The sequence below is a fragment of the Dromiciops gliroides genome, chromosome 2 (assembly GCF_019393635.1).
Source record: "Dromiciops gliroides isolate mDroGli1 chromosome 2, mDroGli1.pri, whole genome shotgun sequence".
In the NCBI taxonomy this organism is placed as follows: Eukaryota; Metazoa; Chordata; class Mammalia; order Microbiotheria; family Microbiotheriidae; genus Dromiciops; species Dromiciops gliroides.
The window spans coordinates 586,434,423-586,454,848 of record NC_057862.1 but is presented as its reverse complement, the minus strand read 5'-3'; the positions used below and the strand labels follow the sequence as shown (position 1 = coordinate 586,454,848).

General features: G+C 39.3%; 2 protein-coding genes across 3 annotated transcripts in view; one reads left to right on the top strand and one right to left on the bottom strand.

Annotated features, from left to right (window-relative positions):
• Positions 1-4,362, bottom strand: part of PUS10 (pseudouridine synthase 10) — a 106,107-nt gene extending 101,745 nt beyond the window's left edge. For both annotated transcript variants that reach the window (XM_043985407.1, XM_043985408.1), the window contains exon 1: positions 3,920-4,362. The gene's annotated coding sequence lies outside the window, so the exon portion shown is untranslated. The remainder of the gene's footprint in view (positions 1-3,919) is intronic.
• Positions 4,363-4,462: 100 nt separating this feature from the next.
• PEX13 (peroxisomal biogenesis factor 13) lies at positions 4,463-20,105 on the top strand. Its single transcript, XM_043984727.1, has 4 exons — positions 4,463-4,985; positions 8,014-8,708; positions 10,998-11,123; positions 15,908-20,105. Exons 1-4 carry the CDS (start codon positions 4,837-4,839, stop codon positions 16,204-16,206), a joined length of 1,269 nt encoding a protein of 422 aa, XP_043840662.1. The 5' UTR covers positions 4,463-4,836; the 3' UTR covers positions 16,207-20,105.
• Positions 20,106-20,426: the final 321 nt, after the last annotated feature.

Genomic DNA, 20,426 nt, shown 5'->3' with positions numbered 1-20,426 from the left:
AAATGTACGAACTCCATGTTCAAAAATTCTGAAATTCCCTTTATCGGACCCTAATCTATTAGTTTTTCCCATCTCCCTCTTGTCTTCCTTCATGTAACCCTACTCTTCCTCCTCACTGTGACCTCCAATCCCTTGAGCCCTCTATTCTCTCCCAGGTCATCTCCCTGCACAAACCATTCTCTCCTCTTCTCCCCATCTCGGCTCCTTGGTGAACCTATTCTATTCTACTGTTCTCTCCTGAATCCCTAGCCCTCTTATATAACCAACTTCACCCAGACAAGTCTCAGCCTCAGATTGCTCCCACCATTCATCACCTTGCCTTATGCACATGTGCAGCTGAATGAAGGCAGAGAAAAAAGTCACCTGACCATTCTGACGAGGTCCACTACAAATTTATGTTACATCACCTCAACTAGGCCCTTACTGCTATGAGACAATCCTACTTTATCTCCCTTATTAACTCACGATCCCACAGTTGAAAGTGGCTCTTCCAAACCTTTTCATCCCTCCTTAAATATCCCATGGCTTTTTCTTCCCCCACTCTGTAACCTGAGAACCTTGCCTCATATTTTATAGAAAAAAATTAAGGCCATTCACAGAGAACTCCCTCTTCTCCATTTTCTATCACTCGGTTGCTTTCTGCCACTTCTTCCTCTTTCACTCCTGTTTCACATGATAAAGTGGAGTTACTCTTACTCCTTACTCTCCTTCATCTCCCTAGGATCCTATCCATCCTGTCTCCTCTGTCATCCCCATTTTGTCACTTATTTTTAATCTCTCCCTGTCTATGGGCTCATCTCCTACTGCCTACAAACATGCTCATAGCTCCCCTATTTAAAAAAAAAAACCCTCACTTTATCCTTCCATCTCTGCTAAGTGTCATCCTTTATCTCTTCTGCCCTTTGTAGCTAAACTTGAAAATGCTGTCTATAATTAGTGCTTCTACTTTCTCTCCTCCCAATCTCCTTTGATCCACATGCAATCTGGCTTCAAACCTTACCATTCCACTGGAACTGCTCCCTCCAAAGTTACAAATGATCTCTTCTTTGCCAAATCCAATGGCCTTTTCTCAATCCTCATTCTCCTTAACCTTTCTGCAGCCTTTGATACTGTTGCTCACTCTATCATCCATTGACACTCTCTTCTCTCTAGATTTTCAGGACACCACTGTCCCCAGGTTTTCTCCTACCTGATACACCTTTCTCTGTCTCCTTTGCTGGGTCTTCCTCCAGACCACACCCTCTAACTGTTAAGTGTTCCTCTGGGTTATGTTCTCAGCCACCTTCTCTTCTCCCTCTACACCATTTAACTTAGTGATCTCACCACCTCACTCGGACTTTACCATCACTATGCTGATAATTCTCAAATCTACCTTTCTTGTCCCAATCCTTCAATTGACCCCCCAATCTCATATCTCCAACTGCCTTTCGGATATCTCAAATTAAATGTCTAGTAAAAATCTGAAACTCATTATGTCCAAAACAGAACTCGTTATCTTTCCACCAAACATTCTCCTGTTCCTATCTCTCCTACTACTAGGGCAATGCTATCCTCCCAGTCTTTCAGGTTCAAAACCTAGGAGTCATCCTAGACTCATCACTATCTCTCACCTCCCACATCTAGTCTGTTGCCATGGCCTGTTGATTTTACCTTTAAGATATCTATCAAACACACCCCCTTCTCTCCTCTGACATTGCCACCACTTTTGCAGGCCCACATCACTATTGATTACTACCTCAAGTCTCTTTCCACTCCAGTCCAGCCCCCATTAAGCCACTGAAGTCATCTTCCTAAAATATAGGTCTGATCATGTCACTCTCCTATTCAACAAACTCTAGTAGCTTCCTTGTGCCTCCAGTACAAAATGTTGTTTGCTTTCAAAGTCCTTCATAACCTAGACCCCTCCTATCTTTCCAGTCTTTTTATACCTTACTCCCCAACATGTACTCTTTGATCTAGTGACACTGGTCTCTAGGCTGTGTCATGAACAAGACACTACATATCTGAGCTCCAGGCATCTTCTCTGGCTGTCCTCTACATGGCTGGAATGTTCTTCCTCCTCTACTCCAACTGAACTCTTTGGCTTCCTTTAAGTCTCAAATAAAATCCCACCTTCTACAGGATGCTTTCCCCAAACCCTCTTAATTCCAGTCTTTCCTGTTAATTATTTCCTATTTATACTGTGGATAGCTTGATTGGTATATATTTGTTTGCACACTGTCTCTCCCATTAGATTGTAAGTTCCTTGAGGTTTAGGACTGTCTTTTGCCTCTTTTTGTATCTGAAGTGGTTCACAAATCTGTGGATCACTCAACACTCTTTACAGAATAACTATAACAGATTTCTAAATAGAAGACTTTTGTAGGAGTAAAAATTTTAAGGCTTAATTTTTACTTATCATTTTCTAATATATTACTCCTCTACTCAGCAAGTCATTTCTAACAAAAAATAAAAATTTAAAAATCAATTGGGAACTAAGCAAAACACCCAAGTCTAATTGCATATACTATGTTATTATGGAATATTTTTTATTAACTCAGGCACTTAAAATCATATCGCATTATTTTGATCCAACAACCAAATGCTCATTCATATATTATTTATTGTTAAAAAGAGGAAATAAGGAATATGGGCTTTTTTCACTTTACCCTCAATCTATCAACACTAGAACTACGGTTTAAAAAAAGAATTCCTAATAACAACCATATGAGTGGCACTGCAAATATTTTTCCTCCTATTTTCTTCAATACTCCAAAAGACCTATGGCACCATTCCAAGGATTCCTTCCAGGTACAGGAAATTAATTCTCTGAATAACTTACTGATGGAAGATACTAAAACTATGCTTCCCCATCCCCCCGAGCTCCACCCCCCCCTTTTTTTTTAAAGGAGAGGAGGATTGTTCTTTAGTTTAGGAAAGTTGATCCTCAGGTGACATGCTGCTCCCCTTTCCAACTTGACAGGAATTGCTAGAGCACGTGTTATGCTAGTATAGTCTTTGAGAACTGTGTCACCTCCATGCCTTGATAAAGTATAGGAAGTAAACTTCAGTCCTTGATCCCCATCTTGGAGATAAGCAAGGGGAGCTGAGAGAGATCCAAATGATTTGGCCGGTCACATGGCTATTAATCAACCCAACAGATTCTAATTTCATTGCAAACAAAAAAGCTGAATCTTTTGACCATAAATCCGGTCAGGGTTCATTCAGTCCGCTACAACGGAAGACCGAAAATTTCTTGATTTCTTTCGTTCTTTCTTTCTTTCTTTCCTTCCTTCCTTTTGAAGGGCAGTGAGGGTTAAGTGACTTGCCCAGGGTCACACAGCTAGTTAAGTGTCAAGTATCTGAGGCTGGATTTGAACTCAGGTCCTCCTGAATCCAAGGTCAGTGCTCTATCCACTGCGCCACCTAGCTGCCCCTCTTGCTTTCTTTTTTGGGCAGGGCAATGGGGGTTAAGTGACTTGCCCAGGGTCACACAGCTAGTAAGTGTCAAATGTCTGAGGCCGGATTTGAACTCAGGTACTCCTGACTCCAGGGCCGCTGCTTTATCTACTGCGCCACCTAGCTGCCCCTCTTTATTTATTTTTAAGGAAAGTACTTTTTTTTCTTGATTGTTTTCATATGGGATGAGACAAGTAGAGGTATTTACAAAGTTCTGGAACTTCTGGCAGCACACCTCCCACGTGTACCTAGGCAGAACTGCTTTCCTTTACAACTCCGGCAGTTTCTCCTTACCCCCCCCCCCCCCCCCCCCCGCCCCGTACAGTGGGGGTGGGGGAGTGAACATGGACTTCTTGGTTCGCCTCTTGTACAATACAGTAAAATAAACCACTTAAAAGGAAAGGAAGGATACAGGAGTGAAGGGGGGAGGGGGCAGAAGAGGAAGAGGTTTAAAATGTGTCATCCCCGGGATGATACCCACCTCCTGGAATACCTAAAGCAGCCTCACGCAAGTCAGTCTCACCCTCGGACACTTCCAGGGTCCGCAACTTCCTCGAGTAACCAGCAAATTCCGGCGCCGTGCTAACACCCGCACCTCCAGCTGCCGGGAAAGTTCGCTCGCGTCCCTCCGGCCGGGTCCAGGCTAGTGCAACGAGTCGCCGACCTCGCTGCTCCCTCACACGTCTGCTCCCCGCGTCCGCGGGCACCCCAAGACCAACCTTTCTTCCGTGCCGATCCCTTCAACCCGGCTTCCCCCGAGTGCGCTTCCCGGGAGCCTCTCTCCAGCGGCGTGGACGGCAGCAACCGAGCTTAACCCCTTCAGTCCCTCGGAAGGAATGGGGACGAAAAAAGGAGAGGACACTCGGTGCTACGCAAAATCTCGTCCCCAGAGGAAACACGCTCCTCAGCATTAAGGTACCGCCTTTCCTCATCGCCATCTCCGGCCCTGCCCCTTCCCCTCCCCGCCCCTTCCCTCGGTTAAGGAGACCGGCGTGAGCTCTCCCCGAGCTGCATTCAGAAAAAAAGGGATTTGGGGGACCAGTCTTGTCTCAGTGCCCCCGGTGGAGGCATCGCTCCCCAGTGAAATATTGACTTCAATCTAGAGAGGTAGGAAGACAACGGTCTCCAGCCCTCCTTAGCCGCCAAAGGAAACATCGATAAGCCCTGCCCCTACTTTGGGAGCTTCCACCGGGAGCTAGGAAAGGAAAGGAGTGGGAGAAAGACCAAGTTGTGTTCCACAGAATGTGGTCGCGTGTCACCTAATAGAACCTCCGCCTGGCGAGAGACCCGTCCTTGCTCGTGGAAAGCCGAACCCTCGACCCGGCAGGGGGTCAGAGGAGCTGAGAAGTGGATGATTCGTCGCTCTCCTCGTTTGGCCTGCCGGCGCGGGACACCCCGATGACCCCGGCTGGAGCCGTCGCCGAGCCGAGGGGGAGCCGAGCAGAGCCGCAGGAGATGGCGTCTCAGCCGCCGCCTCCACCGAAGCCTTGGGAGACTCGAAGGATCCCGGGTGCCGGAACAGCACCGGGACCCGGCCCCTCCTTCCAGTAAGTGGAGGCGACGGCGGGGTGGGGGGTGGGGGTTACCTCATGCTTTCGGGGAGGCTGAGGAGACTGGGGTAGCGGCGGTTACGATCGTTGGGTTCGTTCCCCCTCCCCCACGCCCCCTCAGGGCCGCGGCCACTGGGGCTCCGGAGGCCGGGAGTCGAGGGGCGGGCCCCGGCCGGACTCCGCCGCTGCCCGGGGCCCGGGAAGCGCATTTGAGCGAGCCGCGTTCTTGAGCGTTCAGCTGGTCAACAAGCGTTTGTTGTGCGCGCTAGGCGCCGGGCCGAGCGCTGGGGATTCAGGGAGAGGCGAAAGCGCCCAGTGTCCGCGCCGGGCCTGGCGCTGAGGACACGGGGAAAGGCAGCCCTTGCAAACACACAGAGGCCAGATACAGGATAAAAAGGAAATGACTGACTGAGGGATAACACTGAAATCGAGGGGTCGGGGAACAGTTCCTATAGGTAGCGGGTGGGATTTTAGTTGGGACTTCAAGGAAGCCTGCGAAGTCGGAGTTGAGAAGGTAGAGTAACCCCGGCATTTAGGACAGCCGGAGAAAATGCCCCGAGCTGAGAGTTGGAGTCTCGTTTGTAGAATAGCCAGGAGACTAATGTCACTGGGTGGAGGTATGAGAAGTTCTAAAAAGACTGTTACGGTAGGAGGGGGTCCGACATGAGTTTTAGGAAAATTAATTTAGTGGCTGAATAGAGGATAAAGTGAGAAGAGACTTGAGGCAGGTCGACCCACCAACAGGCTATTTCAGTAGTTCAGGCGAGGGGTGGAAGTGTCAGAGGAGGGGGGAGGGGCATTCTGGCTGACTGTACCTCTGAGCTGAGGAACGGTGTGTATGGGGGTAAAGGGAACCTCCTTCCAGAAGCCTGAGTAGTCAAGGAATAAAAATGAATCTCTGAGTTTCCCTTTCACTCAGAGCCCTGAGGGCATTGCTCCCCGTACTAACTTGGTAATAATAGAGTGGCTGGGGCACCTAGTATATGGTAAAAGCATTTAACTGCAGGAGGCCTCAGTAAAAGCTGCTTTTAGGCATCTAATAAGTTTTTATTGGAATGATTTGTTCTTGTCCTGCCAAGTTCTGTTAATATTTGGGTCTGGATTTTGGAAGAGCCACTTTAAGCCTTAGTCTCCTCTACTGTGTCCAGTCTTACCTCTTGATTATTCTGTGTTCAGTCCTGAGATGGGGACAAAACGTTAAATTTTGCTTAATCACTAGGAGAAAAACCCACAGCACTAGAATACACCAAATTGCATCTGTAGACATTCAGCAAGCCTTGCAGTGGATGAAAACAAGATTTGGGATTGTTCACATAATAAATAGTGCTACCTTTTGGGTACATAGGTCATTGTAGACACAATGTAAATAGAAAACATTTAATTTTATATTGTTTCTATTTATGTAAAGCAGATCTGAATTTAATATATATTATGTGTGTGTATATGGAACTTTTTTTTTTTTGCTTGAGGGTTTCAACTCAGTGCCTAAAACAGTTCTTGTTGCTTTGTGGGTTTTTTTGCAGGAGCCCTTTGTCCAACAGTTCTGAGGTTATCAATAATAGCGACTTTCAGAAAATAGAGTAGGAAGGGGGAGAATTGGTGCCAGATAATTTCTCTCCTTTTACTTTTATTTACTCTTTAATTCATCTTACTATAGTCAGAGCACTATGCTAGAAACAGGAAAAATAGAAAGTTTAGATAAGCCACAGCCCCTGCCCTCATGGAGCTTGCAGTCTAATAAAGGGATATTACACAAATGTATCTGTAATGTACAGTTTCACATAAGTGCCTTATGGTAAGAATCCAACACAGAGAGAGGGGGAGAGAGTTCTAGACAAAGGAACAGAGGCTAGAAAGAACACTAGGATATTTGGTGGGTATTGAGTAAGAGGAGTTTAGCTACCCTGTAGGGGGATATAGAGGATTAGAACATGAGATAGGACTGGAAGAAGAGAATAGCATCATATTGTACAGGACTTTCCCTGACAAAGGTTTTGAACTTTCCTGAGTATTCAATAAGGAGACCCCAACACTTTTGGAGGGGAGGAGAGAGATGGTTAGATTTTTCAGAACTCCATATACATTTATTGTTCACCTTGTTACCATTCACTTTGGTATTTAATGATATATGCCCATTTTGTATTTTTATTTTTTGCATCTTTGTCCCCAATGCAGTTGTCAAGTATTAAAGGACAGGAACTATTCCTCACAGTAATTACATGCCTTAAATTTAAACAGCACTTTACAGTTTATAACACATTTAAATGAGGCTTTCCAGTTTACAAAGTTCTTTCATGATGTGATGATAGCAGATACTGCTTCATATAAATGTTGTATCTCCTTTAGTGCCTAACATAGGGCTTTATAAATAATAGGCATGAAATGTTTCAATGAATGGCTGAATCTCATTTGATTTTCACAAATTTATGAGGTGAGCAGGAAATGTTTTTACCCTTATTCCTGAGTATGGAACATGATATACTATGTCTCTTGTTTCAAAACGAACCTAGCTTAGAGGGAAGTTCTTGCCCTGAAAGTTAACTAACAGGGCAGCTAGGTGGCACAGTAGATAGAGCATTGGCCCTGGAGTCAGGAGGACCTGAGTTCAAAATCCAGCCTTAGACACTTGACATTCACTAGCTATGTGACCCTGGGCAAGTCACTTAGCCCCAATTGCCTCACCAAAAAACAAAACAACAACAACAAAAAAACCCCAAACCAACAACTAGTTAACAAAAACAAAAATACAAAAGAAAAACAAAAAAAGAAAGTTGACTAACAGGCATATAACAAAGCAACTCAGAAAGACCTATGAAGTTATGGAGAAAATACCCACAATTTGAAATCATTTAGTAAAACAATAGTATTTTTGTATTTCCTATGGTATGTATCTCAACTTAAATGTATATTAGGAACTTAATAGTTACTGAATTTGAAATTGGGGTATTGAATGGATATTGAAATATGAAATCGAATCTGTAATATGGATATGGATCCTGAATCTCTGAACTTTTATTTTTTATAGATCTGCTGATTTGGGTCCTACTTTATTGACAAGACCTGGGCAACCAACTCTTACAAGAGTACCCCCACCAATTCTTCCAAGGCCATCACAGCAGACAGGAAACAGCAATCTGAACACATTTAGACCTGCTTACACTTCATTTTCTTCTGCTTATGGAGCATATGGAAATTCCTTTTATGGAAGCTACAATCCTTACAGCTATGGATATGGTGGGTTAGGGTATAACCGGTTCCGTATGGATGATCTTCCTCCCAGCAGATTTGTTCAGCAAGCTGAAGAAAGCAGCAGAGGTGCATTTCAGTCCATTGAAAGTATCGTGCATGCATTTGCTTCCGTCAGTATGATGATGGATGCCACCTTTTCAGCTGTCTATAACAGTTTTAGAGCCGTTTTGGATGTAGCCAATCATTTTTCCCGATTGAAAATACATTTCACAAAAGTGTTTTCAGCTTTTGCATTAGTTAGGACTATACGGTATCTCTACAGACGGTTACAACAGATGATGGGTTTAAGAAGAAACTCTGAGAATGAGGATTTATGGGCAGAAAGTGAAGGTACTGTGGCTTGCCTTGGCCCCGAAGACAGAGCAGCTAACTCAGCAAAATCTTGGCCAATATTCTTGTTCTTTGCTGTTATCCTTGGGGGTCCTTATCTCATCTGGAAACTGCTGTCTACCCACAGTGAGGAAGTAACAGGTAAGGACAATTTTTAAGGTTACAAATAATCATATTTCTGTTATAAATAAAGGAATAAGATAACATAGCCACCTCCAGTTTTTAATGAATGGGGCGTATCATCAGATTGTAGAAATATTTAATCTGTTTTCCATCCTTCTCTAGATATATTTTGAATAAGAATATTTTGACTGGATAAAGAATATTTAGGAAAAAGCAGACTTATTAATTTAGTCATTGATTAAAGTAAATATTCATTGCAAACCTACATTACACAAGGGAACTTTGATGATATCCAGAATTAAAAAAACAAATGGCATAGTCTTTGCCTTTCAACTACCATGTAATTTAGTAATTGAGATGAGAAGTCTACACAAGAAAGTTCGATACAAGTGAAGTGCTATACATATAGTACAAAGTAAGTCAAAAGTCAAGGCAGAGAATAATCACTTCTAACAGAATTTTTCAGGGAGAGCTTAGAGGAGGTAATGTTGGATCTGGTTCCAGAAAAATTAATCAGATTTCTGAAGGTAATAAGAGGAAGTCCCAGGGTCCAGACCTACTTCTGGTCTCAAAGACTGCAAGTTGCAAAAAAGTTGCCAATCTGTGTAGGTAAAAAGAATTGCCTTACCTAGAAGCTCCCCACATCATACAGATCAGGATTAAAATAAATAGGCAAGGTGGCATAGTGGATAAAGGACCAGCCCTGGATTCAGGAGGACCTGAGTTCAAGTCTGGTCTCAGACACTTGACTAGCTGTGTGACCCTGGGCAAGTCATTTAACCCTCATTGCCTGGCCCCCACCCCCCCCCCCCCCCACCCCCACCCCCCAAAAATAGGCAACTGTGTAAAAGTTTCAAGTGTGTTTCAGAAATTCTGCATGGCATATTTAGGGGAATAATGGAAATGAGACTGGGTGGAAACTTATGTTGTGAAGGGATTAAAATACTTGCTGACAGGTTAGCACACAGTGCTTTAAGGTTTAAAAATTACTTTATGTACTTCTCATTTACTTCACACTATCCTTGAAAAGTAATTATTCAGATACTGTACTCATATAGATGAGTAAATGGTCTCTGAGTGACTAAGTCACTTCCCTATGGACACAAAGCTAGTAAATGTTGAAAGTAGTAAATGTTGATTTGAACCCAAGTGTTCTGGTCCTCTAGTACACTTACATGCACTACTCTTTCCCCTTAAGCTAAGGGTTTTAAACTTTGAAGACCGTGGGAAGTCATTGAAGATTTTAGAACACAAGGATATAACATACAAGCTGTGATTTAGGTAGATTAATCTAGCAAAAGTGTGCAGTGTGAATCGTGGGTAGATAGTGGAGGAACACCATTTAGATTGGTACAAGAGTCCAGGTCAAAGGTAGTAATCCAGTGTGAAGTAAATAAAAAGGAGGGGCCTGAAGGAAGAGACATTTCACAGTGCTTTGTTGCACATAGTCCATTGTTGTTGAATTGCCAAAGCGAGAATCAGTAGGGCTCAGTGAGATATTTAGATGTGTGGGATGAGGAAGAGGAAAGAAGTAAAAACTACTAAGGTTTTAAGCACAGGTACTGAAATAAAGGTGTACCGTTTATAGAAGTAGAAAAGACAAGAGGAGGAGCTAAGTAGTGGGAGTGGGGATAATAGCTTCAGTTGTAGGTTTAAGTTTGAGGTGCTAACAGAACTTTAAAAGGGAGATATACAATAAACAGAAATGTGAGACCAGAGCTGGACATGTAGTTTTTGGGGTCTTCTACCTAAAGTTCAAAGTTAAATCTGTGGGTGTGAATAAACTTGCCATGGGAGAAAAGAGAAAGATTTATTTGTAAGGAAAAGGAAGGAACCTCAAGAAAAATTGAAGATTCAAGTGTCAAAGGGGAAAATTGATGGGAGAGTGTCTTGGGGAGGGGTTTGGGACAGATGGGATCCAAAGCACTTACTAGTAAAAAGGTAGCCCTAGAAAAGAAATTACTTCCTTTGAGATTGAAAGGGAGAAGGAGATGGGTAGAAAGACAGACATAGGTAAAGAGAAGGCAAATTTAAGAGTTCACATTGCTTGGCCTCAGTTTCCAGTGAACCAGGAATCACAGTCATATGCCAAAAAATATAAGGTGAATGGGGAGACTGACTGAACAGTAGGAAAAGTCTGAGGTTAAGTTGGATAAATTCAGTATCGATAATGCAGAATACATTTTTCTGATTCTCTTAGAGAATAAGACATGTTAACATTTTAAGGCCAGATCGCGTGAAATGTGTGGCTTTTCCTGCTGGTTTTGGTTTTTCTTAACTTAATCTCATTCATAATTTGGACTGTAGCTACCACCAGTTGGGCGAGTGGTGAGGATGACCATGTTGTAGCTAGAGCAGAATATGATTTTGCTGCTGTTTCTGAAGAAGAAATTTCTTTCCGGGCTGGTGATATGCTAAACTTGGCACCCAAAGGTAATGTGCTTCAATATTTCAAGAGTATTGGTGATATTTAAGGTGTAAATTCTGTGTATTCTTTTCTGTGAAATTTTTTGTTTGTGAATTAAGTGCTCCTAATTGCCGTTGAGGATTCAGGACACCATGCTAATTATTAATTAGTTACAGTTGTGTCACTAATTTAAAGCCACAAAACCTTCAGGAGAGGAATAAAACATCAGAACTTTCTCCAATAATAATAAAAACCAAAAAAATGAAATATTTTGTGTTTACATAGTGCCTCTTTTAGAAAGAACTCAAATATGTGAATTCCAAACTGGAAGCAAACTATTTCTTTGAAAAATAATGCTTGTGTAATCAAATAAATTACCAGGGAATTATGTGCTGTTTTCCAAGTCTCTGTAATAGGAATATTGGAATACTACTACTCTTTCTCAAAGCAGTATTTTGCTTTTATTTGGTAATGAATTTATATCAGAAAAGCTTTGTGCTTATATACTAAGAGCAATACCAATTTCCACAAATCATTTACTCATAATTTAAGTATTCTTTTTTAACCAATTTCCAGTGGCTTAAGCAAACCAGAATTTGTGTGTTGAACTCCTTTTTTAAAAAATTGCTGTTTTAATGACTTCAGACAAAATTATTTTCATCCTTATTCTCTAATCAGAGTAATAGGAATTTTTTTTCGGACACTTAGTTTGGATATCAATATTAAGATCATCATTTTTGTATTAATCATTTTGAAATTTGTCTGTGATCTTCTTAATGAAAACACTGGCCCTTTAATAGTTTTAGCCAATTTTTACATGAACTTGCTGTTAAATACGTTGTATTAACTTCATTGTAATAACGGTCTTACTGTTAAATACATTGATTTTTTTAGGGCAACTAGGTGGCACAATGGATAAAATGCTAGGCCTCCAGTCAGGAAGACCTGAGTTCCGATTCAACTTCAGACACTTATTAGCCTCCCAGGGTCACCTGGACAAGTCTGCCTATCTACTTCAGTTTCCGCATCTGCAAAATGAGCTGGAGAAGGGAATGGCAAAACTCTCAAGTATCTTTGCTGAGAAAACCCCAGATTGGGGCATAGTTGGACACAGCTGAACAGCAGCAACAACACATTGATTTGTTTTGTGAATGATTGAGAAATTTGAACTAGTTAAACTGGTTAGAACTTGCTGAATCTTGAAGCCAGCCCTTCAGATGCAGACATCTTTAGTTTGAGATACCACTTAATACTTTTGACTGACTTGCTTATTTATGTTATTATTAGATTATATGATGTTTTTCTTCCAGTGAAATACATAGTGAAATAACTGCTTTAGAATTTGTCTATTGAGCTCTTTGAGAAAATAGGTACTGTACAAAAACAGGCTGATTTTTAAAAAAGATTTAATAGTATAGTCACCTCCATGAAATGAGGTAAGAGACTAAAGGTAAGTCAGTATTAACATATAAAGATCAAATACATGATAGGACAAAACAGCAGTGAAGAAACAGGTGCATCAAGTATCTGGCTTAGATCTGATCCACTTACAGGACCTACCCTTGAGTGGCCCCTACATTGGGTAGTCACAGTAACTCTCCTTTGCCCCTTCTTTTTTCCTCCCTTCTTCAACTGACTGGCATTTCCTGATTGTCACTTTATACTTGGACTGGTCCAGAGTGAAGCTTGAAGTGACATGAGTGAAAGAGGGAAGGAGATCTCCTTTCCCTCCTCTCCCTTTACTGTTGCCCTCTTTCCTCCCTAGCCCACATCCTCTACAGAAAAAACAAGGTGATTCACTGAGTTTAATCATCCCCCTAAAGTAAATGTATTTCTTTGCATTTCTGTTTACTGTATCCCCAGACTCACCTTTTGTTGTCTTTCCTCATGGGAAATTATATCTCCACATAAGTGGGCATTTGTCCAGGGAGTTCAGAGTGTGGAAAGGAAGAGTTGTAGAAGACAGCGGTTCTACTGCTGTTACTTGAGCAATGAATATTGAAGCTGAAAGTAAACTTCAGTTGCTCACATCATCTAGTCCCAGCCATCTGGGCTGGGGCCCTCCCTCCCTGACACCTGTGGATAAAGGGCTGGGCCTGGGATCAGGAAAACCTGAGGTCAGATCAGACACTATCTTGTGTGACCCTGGGCAGGTCACTGCATCTCTCTTTGCCCCACTTTCCTCAGCTGTGCCATGGGGATAACAATAATGCAGAAGACCTACCTCCCAGGCTTGTTGTAGGGATCAAATGAGGCAATATCTATCAAGTACTTAGCACAGTGCCTGGCACACAGGAGTCACTTAACAAGTAGTCACTGACTTATTCCCTTTCCCCTCCCATAGTCTAACTCATTTTACAAATGAAGAAACCAAGGGCCAAAGAGGGCCAATGATATTTCCAAAGTCACCCTTCTCCTTAATGTCAGAACTGGAACTGGAACCCAGTGTCCTACCTCACAAGCATATGCTTTTTCCCCCTTGAGAAGAAGGATAGCTGGCAATCCAAAAGTAAGGAAAAAAACCAAATACTCTAAGATAGAGTTAACATCATCAAGTAATTTATTGATACAGATGGTCTTCTGTGCCGTAGTGATCTCTGATGACTTCCCTGTATTATAATACAGTATTGATGAAGACAGTTTGTTCTGAATGGAAGGTGGGTATTGAGTGAGGAAGGAGGTGGATTCTAGTTCTGCCTTTTTATATTCGATAGCTGGGTGATGGTGACATAGGTAAGTCATTTGACCTGTCCATGCCCTAGACAGCATTCTTAAAATTTAAAGTGGCGGGGCAACTAGATGGCGCAGTGGATAGAGCACTGGCCCTGGATTCAGGAGGACCTGAGTTCAAATCCAGCCTCAGACACTTGACACTGGCTGTGTGACCCTGGCCAAGTCACTTAACCCCAATTGTCTCACCAAAAAAATAAATAAATAAAAGATTTGAAGTGGCAGAGGAGTTACCTGTTTGCTTTGGTGGATTGGATTTCCAAACTAGGAATTCCCTAATTCAATTCAGTGACAAATCTAGACCCTCCCTTCAAAAATTAATTGAAGTTATCTGGAATCATCCAGGAAAAGTCAAGTGTTAGGTTCTACAGACTATTCAAGAATGTAAAGGAGGACATGATATATTTTAGAAATATTTCTGTTAAAAATGGTTTAGGGGCGGCTAGGTGGCGCAGTGGATAAAGCACCGGCCCTGGATTCAGGAATACCTGAGTTCAAATCCGGCCTCAGACACTTGACACTTAGTAGCTGTGTGACCCTGGGCAAGTCACTTAACCCCCATTGCCCCGCAAAAAAGGAAAAAAAAATGGTTTAAAAGATTTTTGGTGCTAGTGGATTAGGCTAGATAAATAAGGTATTACTATATATACTTTTATAAGTGTGAAGTATTTAATTAAGTTATTCCTCTAAACACTATATAAACAGTAGATAGAATTGTAGACTTAACTTTTTCTTTATGACACCAAATAATTAGGTATGAATACCAAATTTTTTATCTTATTTTTCTGGCGACTTTTTTAGTAGTGATAGGTAGTATAGTGGATAGAGCACTGGGACTGAATTCAGGAAAACCTGAATTCAAATATGACCACAGATACTTACCACCTGTGCAACCCTGGGCAAGTCACAACCTGTCTGTCTTTTCTCAACTGCAAAATCGAAATAATAATAGGACCTACCTTACAGAGTTGTTGTGAGGATCAAATGAGATCATACTTGTAAAAGCACTTAATACAGTAGGAGCTGGCATTCCTTTCACCATCAGTGCCCCAGGACAGCACCTTTGGTCTTTATGTAGCAGTAGCTTCTAATGTCAATTTGATTCTTCTGCTTTCTCCCTCTATCAAGTAAAAGTTACAAATACTTAAATGTGTTGAATGTTTTAGACTTTAAACCTGTTTCCAAGGACTAGTTCACTTAAGTTTTTTTCCATTGTTCTCTTAGGATAATTCTTTCTAGAATAAGGAAACCTTTCATCTTCTGTGATGACCTATATTTGTCTGTTACATTGTTGAAAGATAACTGAACAGAGGGCAGCTAGGTGGCGCAGTGGATAAAGCACTGGCCCTGGATTCAGTAGTACCTGAGTTCAAATCTGGCCTCAGACACTTGACACTTACTAGCTGTGTGACCCTGGACAAGTCACTTAACCCTCATTGCCCCACAAAAAAAAATATGCTTTGTTTAACTAGGTATACTAACAGCTTTGAAATTTTAAAAATTCTTTCAAAAATTAATATTTAAAACTTTCTTTTGTAAGTTGTCTTTTAAGTTTTTGAACTTTTGTTATAAATCTGAGTGTTTTAACAATGTTCTCATATCACAAGATGAGATGGAATGATTTTCTTTATAGTATACCAAAAGGACAAAGGGGAATTATACCATTTAAACATAATGTATTATTTTCCAAGCTATGTTTTAGTAAATGTACATTATTTTTTCCTATTAACAAGGAAGGTGAGGAAATTGAAATTAAACTTAGTAATCCATGTCTTTGGTTTTGTGAATGTGAAATGTGGAAAGGTTTAAGCATTCCAGTGGATATTATTTTGTATATTTGAGAGAAATTAATTTCCAGATTAATTTTTTTGGATTACAGTTGAAATGTCTTATGCAAACAAGAGACCATTAAGGACACTTTCTAAAATTCGAATTTTACCGAGTATTTTATATTTGTTTATATTTTACCTAGTACATGTCTATTTTGTTTATATTTTACCTAGTACATGTAATGTCTATTTTGTCATGTACTGCCAGATTACAATTTTATAATTATAAATTTTTTTTTTCCTTCCATCAGAACAACAGCCCAAAGTTCGTGGCTGGCTTCTTGCTAGCCTTGATGGTCAAACAACAGGACTTGTGCCAGCTAATTATGTCAAAATTCTTGGTAAAAGAAGAGGTAGGAAAACAGTGGAATTGAATAAGATTACCGAGCAGCAACGTGCTTTTACCAACTCAGCCCTGATTAATGGAACCACTGCTGCTGACACACTGGAGGAGCAGGAAGCTGCCTTTGAATCTGTTTTTGTTGAAAATAATAAGGTTCCAGTTACATCTGAATCCACTGGCAAAAGTGGAGATAAACAAGATCTTTGATATCCTTCATGTTTACTTAAAATTGAACTGTTTTCAAAAATACATTTTTGATATTTCTTTAAAAGAAATAGCCTACAATCTAATGCAAATGTTTGTTTTGGCTATCGTAGTTGTTTTTGCTGCTAGAAAGTATTTAAGTTGTACTTTAGTAAACTAGTTCAGAACATGACCTAGTTGCATTCTACAAGTTATTGGAGTACGAGGTTTTCTTGGTCCTGGATTAAGACTACCTGTTTCTCATCAAATGCCCTATTGTTTATTGAAGGAGTTACTTTGATGGGGTACAGAATGCAATGTTTATTGGACTGTAGAACTCTAATTTTTTAAGACTTCTAAGCAGTTTGTCTGAGAATCCTCAGAAATTACGAGATAATATGTAAAAAGGTGAGAACCAGGCAGAAAAAGATTTGTTGCTGTTTTTTAAGGAACTTAACTACCAAAACTGGTTTAAGGGCAGGTAGCCAGAAATGTGTACTTTAAATAAGAACCTCTGGATAATAAGAATAGGATAATAATAATAATATGACCAGTTCTGAAGGATTTATTTTTGATTATATTTGTTCACCTTTTCAGAATAATTTCACATATATCCTTTTTTAATATCTTGAAAAGTTCACTAGAAGCATTGTGAATAAAACTATTTCCTAGAATTATTTAAAGACTATATACAGTACCAGAATGTCTCCTATGCTAGTTGTGACTTTTTTTTAAACTTCCATTTCTTTGTGCTGCTAATCCTACATCTTTTGAGTTCTTAAAAATACAGCCAATGGGGCAGCTAGATGGCACAGTAGATAGAGCACTGGCCCTGGAGTCAGGAGGACCTGAGTTCAAATGTGGCCTCAGACACTTAACACTTACTAGCTGTGTGACCCTGGGCAAGTCACTTAACCCCAATTGCCTCACTAAAAATTAAAAAAAAAAAATACAGCCACTTATCTGAAAAGAGAATCAGAGTTCGGTAGAGGTATTTCTCTCTTCCCTACCACCCAAAACAAAACAAAAGTCTGAACATACAAGCTCTTTGAGGCTGAGTAAAATACTTTACCCATTTCTAGCTGTGGTGATGTTTAACTTTTTCATTAAATCCCTATTTATATCTTAGTATAATTACTTTTTAAAATTTCATATGCAGATAATCCTGTAAAGAGATAAAAAAATGTTACAAGTTGTTTCTTTTAGATTTAGGATTTGCAGCTAGCAAAGCAAAGCAGATTACAAAATACTATATTGCCATTCAGTTAAGTAACCTACTTGATTTGAGTTCTTTGTTTAAATAATGATTTCAAATGCAACTAAATTTCAGGGTGCTTAAATATCTTCTAGCAAAACCTGGATAGTCTCATAAACCATGATCATATATGACTGTGATTGCTAAAAAATATTTTTCTTGAACACTAAGCTCAAAATAATAAAGTTCTGTAAGATGATATCTAAAACTGAATAATTGGATAAAATTATGAATTAATATGCTTTTACATTTCTTCTCTTGAACTTTATGTTCACTAAATGAATAATTTTAGAACAGACTCTACAACATGAGTAGCCTAAATGAAAAGAAATTTATTGAAGGACATCTTTGAAATTTCTTTTAAAAATAGACATCATTTAAATAAGTACTCCTATCTGAAGAGGAAAATGGAACATCTTAAAACTTTAAAATGTATGAGAAAGATAAAAAGGTGTAGAGAAAACGAACTTCCTAAATATGTTACTTACAGATTCAGCCAAGGTATAGAAATAAGTCTTTAAATATGATTTATCATTACTGACTTTTTCCAATTTTTGTGGTTCATTGTTAGATGTAAGTGCTGGGATCCAATTCATGTAAATTCTAAATCTCATACCCAAATTCTTTCTAATGCAGATTAGTTATTTAATTTGATATTGGGACAGCCAAATTGAATAGGAGTACAATGGAAGTAAAAAAGCCCTGAAACTTGGTGGTAGCCTCATTAAATTTGACGGAAGTGTTTAGTTCCTAGGCTAGGGATTGTGGTTGCTATGAAGAATGGAGAAGGAATAACAGAGCAGAAAGTGATAATAAAGTGGATAAATATAACTTCATCTTCCATTAAGGTAGTTCTTATGTCCTTGATGTTTTTAGTATGGTAGGTTGCTATATAAATTATCTGACTGGTGAGTGTTATATATGTGTGGGATTCCCTGTTTTACTGGAAAACCAGGAAGGGAATTAAGAATTTTGAATAAGCAAAAAAAGTCTTTGAACTTTCTGTTATCATGACCGTTACAATATAATTTTTTGGGTGGGGCTAAATTTGTTCGCTGTTCAGGTCCCCAGTTTTTTGCTTTATCACTTACTTAATTAAGGAGTGGATATTTTAAAGAAACTATTAACCAAAACATTTTCGAGTTAAATAATATGAACTTCACATTATCAATAGCAGACATTTAGTATTCTCAGTTTTTCTGATTGTATTCTTTGACCTATTGACTTAAAGAAAACAAAGTAAGGATACTGTAGTTTGTTAGTCATTTAATGTTTCATTTTTAGGTATCTGATTTAGTCTATCACTGTGTTGTAACTATATATTAACTTGAATAAAATTATACTTTGTCTTGTGTTTTCTTAATGAAAAAAAGACAGAAAGTGGATACAGTTAAAATATATTTTATTTTTTAAATGATTGTGAAATCACATGTACTGTATAAATAAAAATATATTAAATTTCACTGATTTTTCTGCAGGTGACCTGATATTCTATTTTTCAGTTCAGAAGCTAATATGAGAAGTGCTTAGGTTTTTTTTTTAAGTTAATTTTCTCATGTCATGCATATCAGACTATTTCCAACCCATTTACATGTTCCATTTCTTCTGGACTTAAAAAGCACTCAATAAAAATAGTTTTATGTTGTTATAAAAGTTACATTAAATGTTGTATGACTGGTATAAAGAAGCTAGGACAGTAAATCAAAAGATCTGGGCCTAATGCCATAACTAATTATTCATATGTCCTTGGGCAAATAACTTAACCATTTGTCTCAGCTACAAAAAAGGGAGAAATATGTGCCCAACCCAACTCACGGGGTTGCTGTGAGGATCAAATGATATTGGGTGTTAATGAAAATTATTTGAAAAGCATAATGTAGCAATTGTTGAGATAAACACAGCCATGATTTTGGCAGCAGAAAGAACATTTTCTAATAAATGCCATATAATTAAATATTAGTCTAGGAGAATGGAAGAGGGTGGGGAAGACAGTACTAATTTTGAATTTTTCATAAAGCTACCTGTAGAACAGAGGTTCTTAACCTGAAGTCCAAGAACCCCCCTCCTCCCCCGGGGGTCTGTGAATAGATTTCAGAGGGTCCATTAACTTGGGAGGGAGGAGAGAGAATTCATCTTTATTCTTCCTAACCTCTCACTGAAATTTAGCATTTCCTTCAATTTTGAATGTAGGCAACAAACATTTTTAGAAGGGATCCATAGATGTTATCAGACTGTCATAACAGTCCCTGACACAAGAAGGGTTAAGAACCTCTGCTGCACAGCTGAAATGTAGCCAGTGGTAACCACAATGTTGTCATGTGTGTACAGAATACAGTTTTACTCTCAAAAACTTGTTTCTTCAGTTGATGTGTCCCATGATATACATGGCATATGTATATATACATATACATATACATATATATATATAATGAATACATATAATTCTGCACAAAATAAAAAATACTTCTGCCAAATAACAGAACAATTCATTTTTTACAAAAAGTATGCTGGGATTTTTATGTCCATTCAGAAAAGAGAAATTAAATGTGGCTTTTCTTCCCCAAAAGGTCTCACATGCTGATTTATCTAAAACAGAATGGTGAATTGATCCATTTTTCAGATCGTTAAATCATGAATGTAAATATACTAAAAACAATTTTTTCACATGCATATTTTTTAAAGTTTCTTGAATATTTGTCTCATTAATTTCAAATGTATAGTCTTTTTTAAAAACCTCACTAGAAAGGTTTTATTCAATTACTTTTTTATTTTTCTATTCACTTTATTCAGTTATAGTTGAATAAGTTAGGGTTCTTTTTTTTTTTTGTAAAATGAGTAAATTTGGTTTAGTTTAATGGCAGTCAGAAGGAATGAAGAAGTTACACTATGGTAACAGTATCTTAGGGGAAATGCATTAACAGGAATTTTACAAGTACTATACCTGTACCTTAATGCTACTTGAAAGAAAAGGATTGAGTGTAAAAAGAAA

Coding starts and splice junctions, on each gene's coding strand:
- PEX13 (XM_043984727.1), top strand. CDS start 4,837: ATGACCCCGGCTGGAGCCGTCGCCGAGCCGAGGGGGAGCCGAGCAGAG. Junction 8,709..10,997: donor CCACAGTGAGGAAGTAACAG/GTAAGGACAATT, acceptor TTTGGACTGTAG/CTACCACCAGTTGGGCGAGT. Junction 11,124..15,907: donor GCTAAACTTGGCACCCAAAG/GTAATGTGCTTC, acceptor TCCTTCCATCAG/AACAACAGCCCAAAGTTCGT.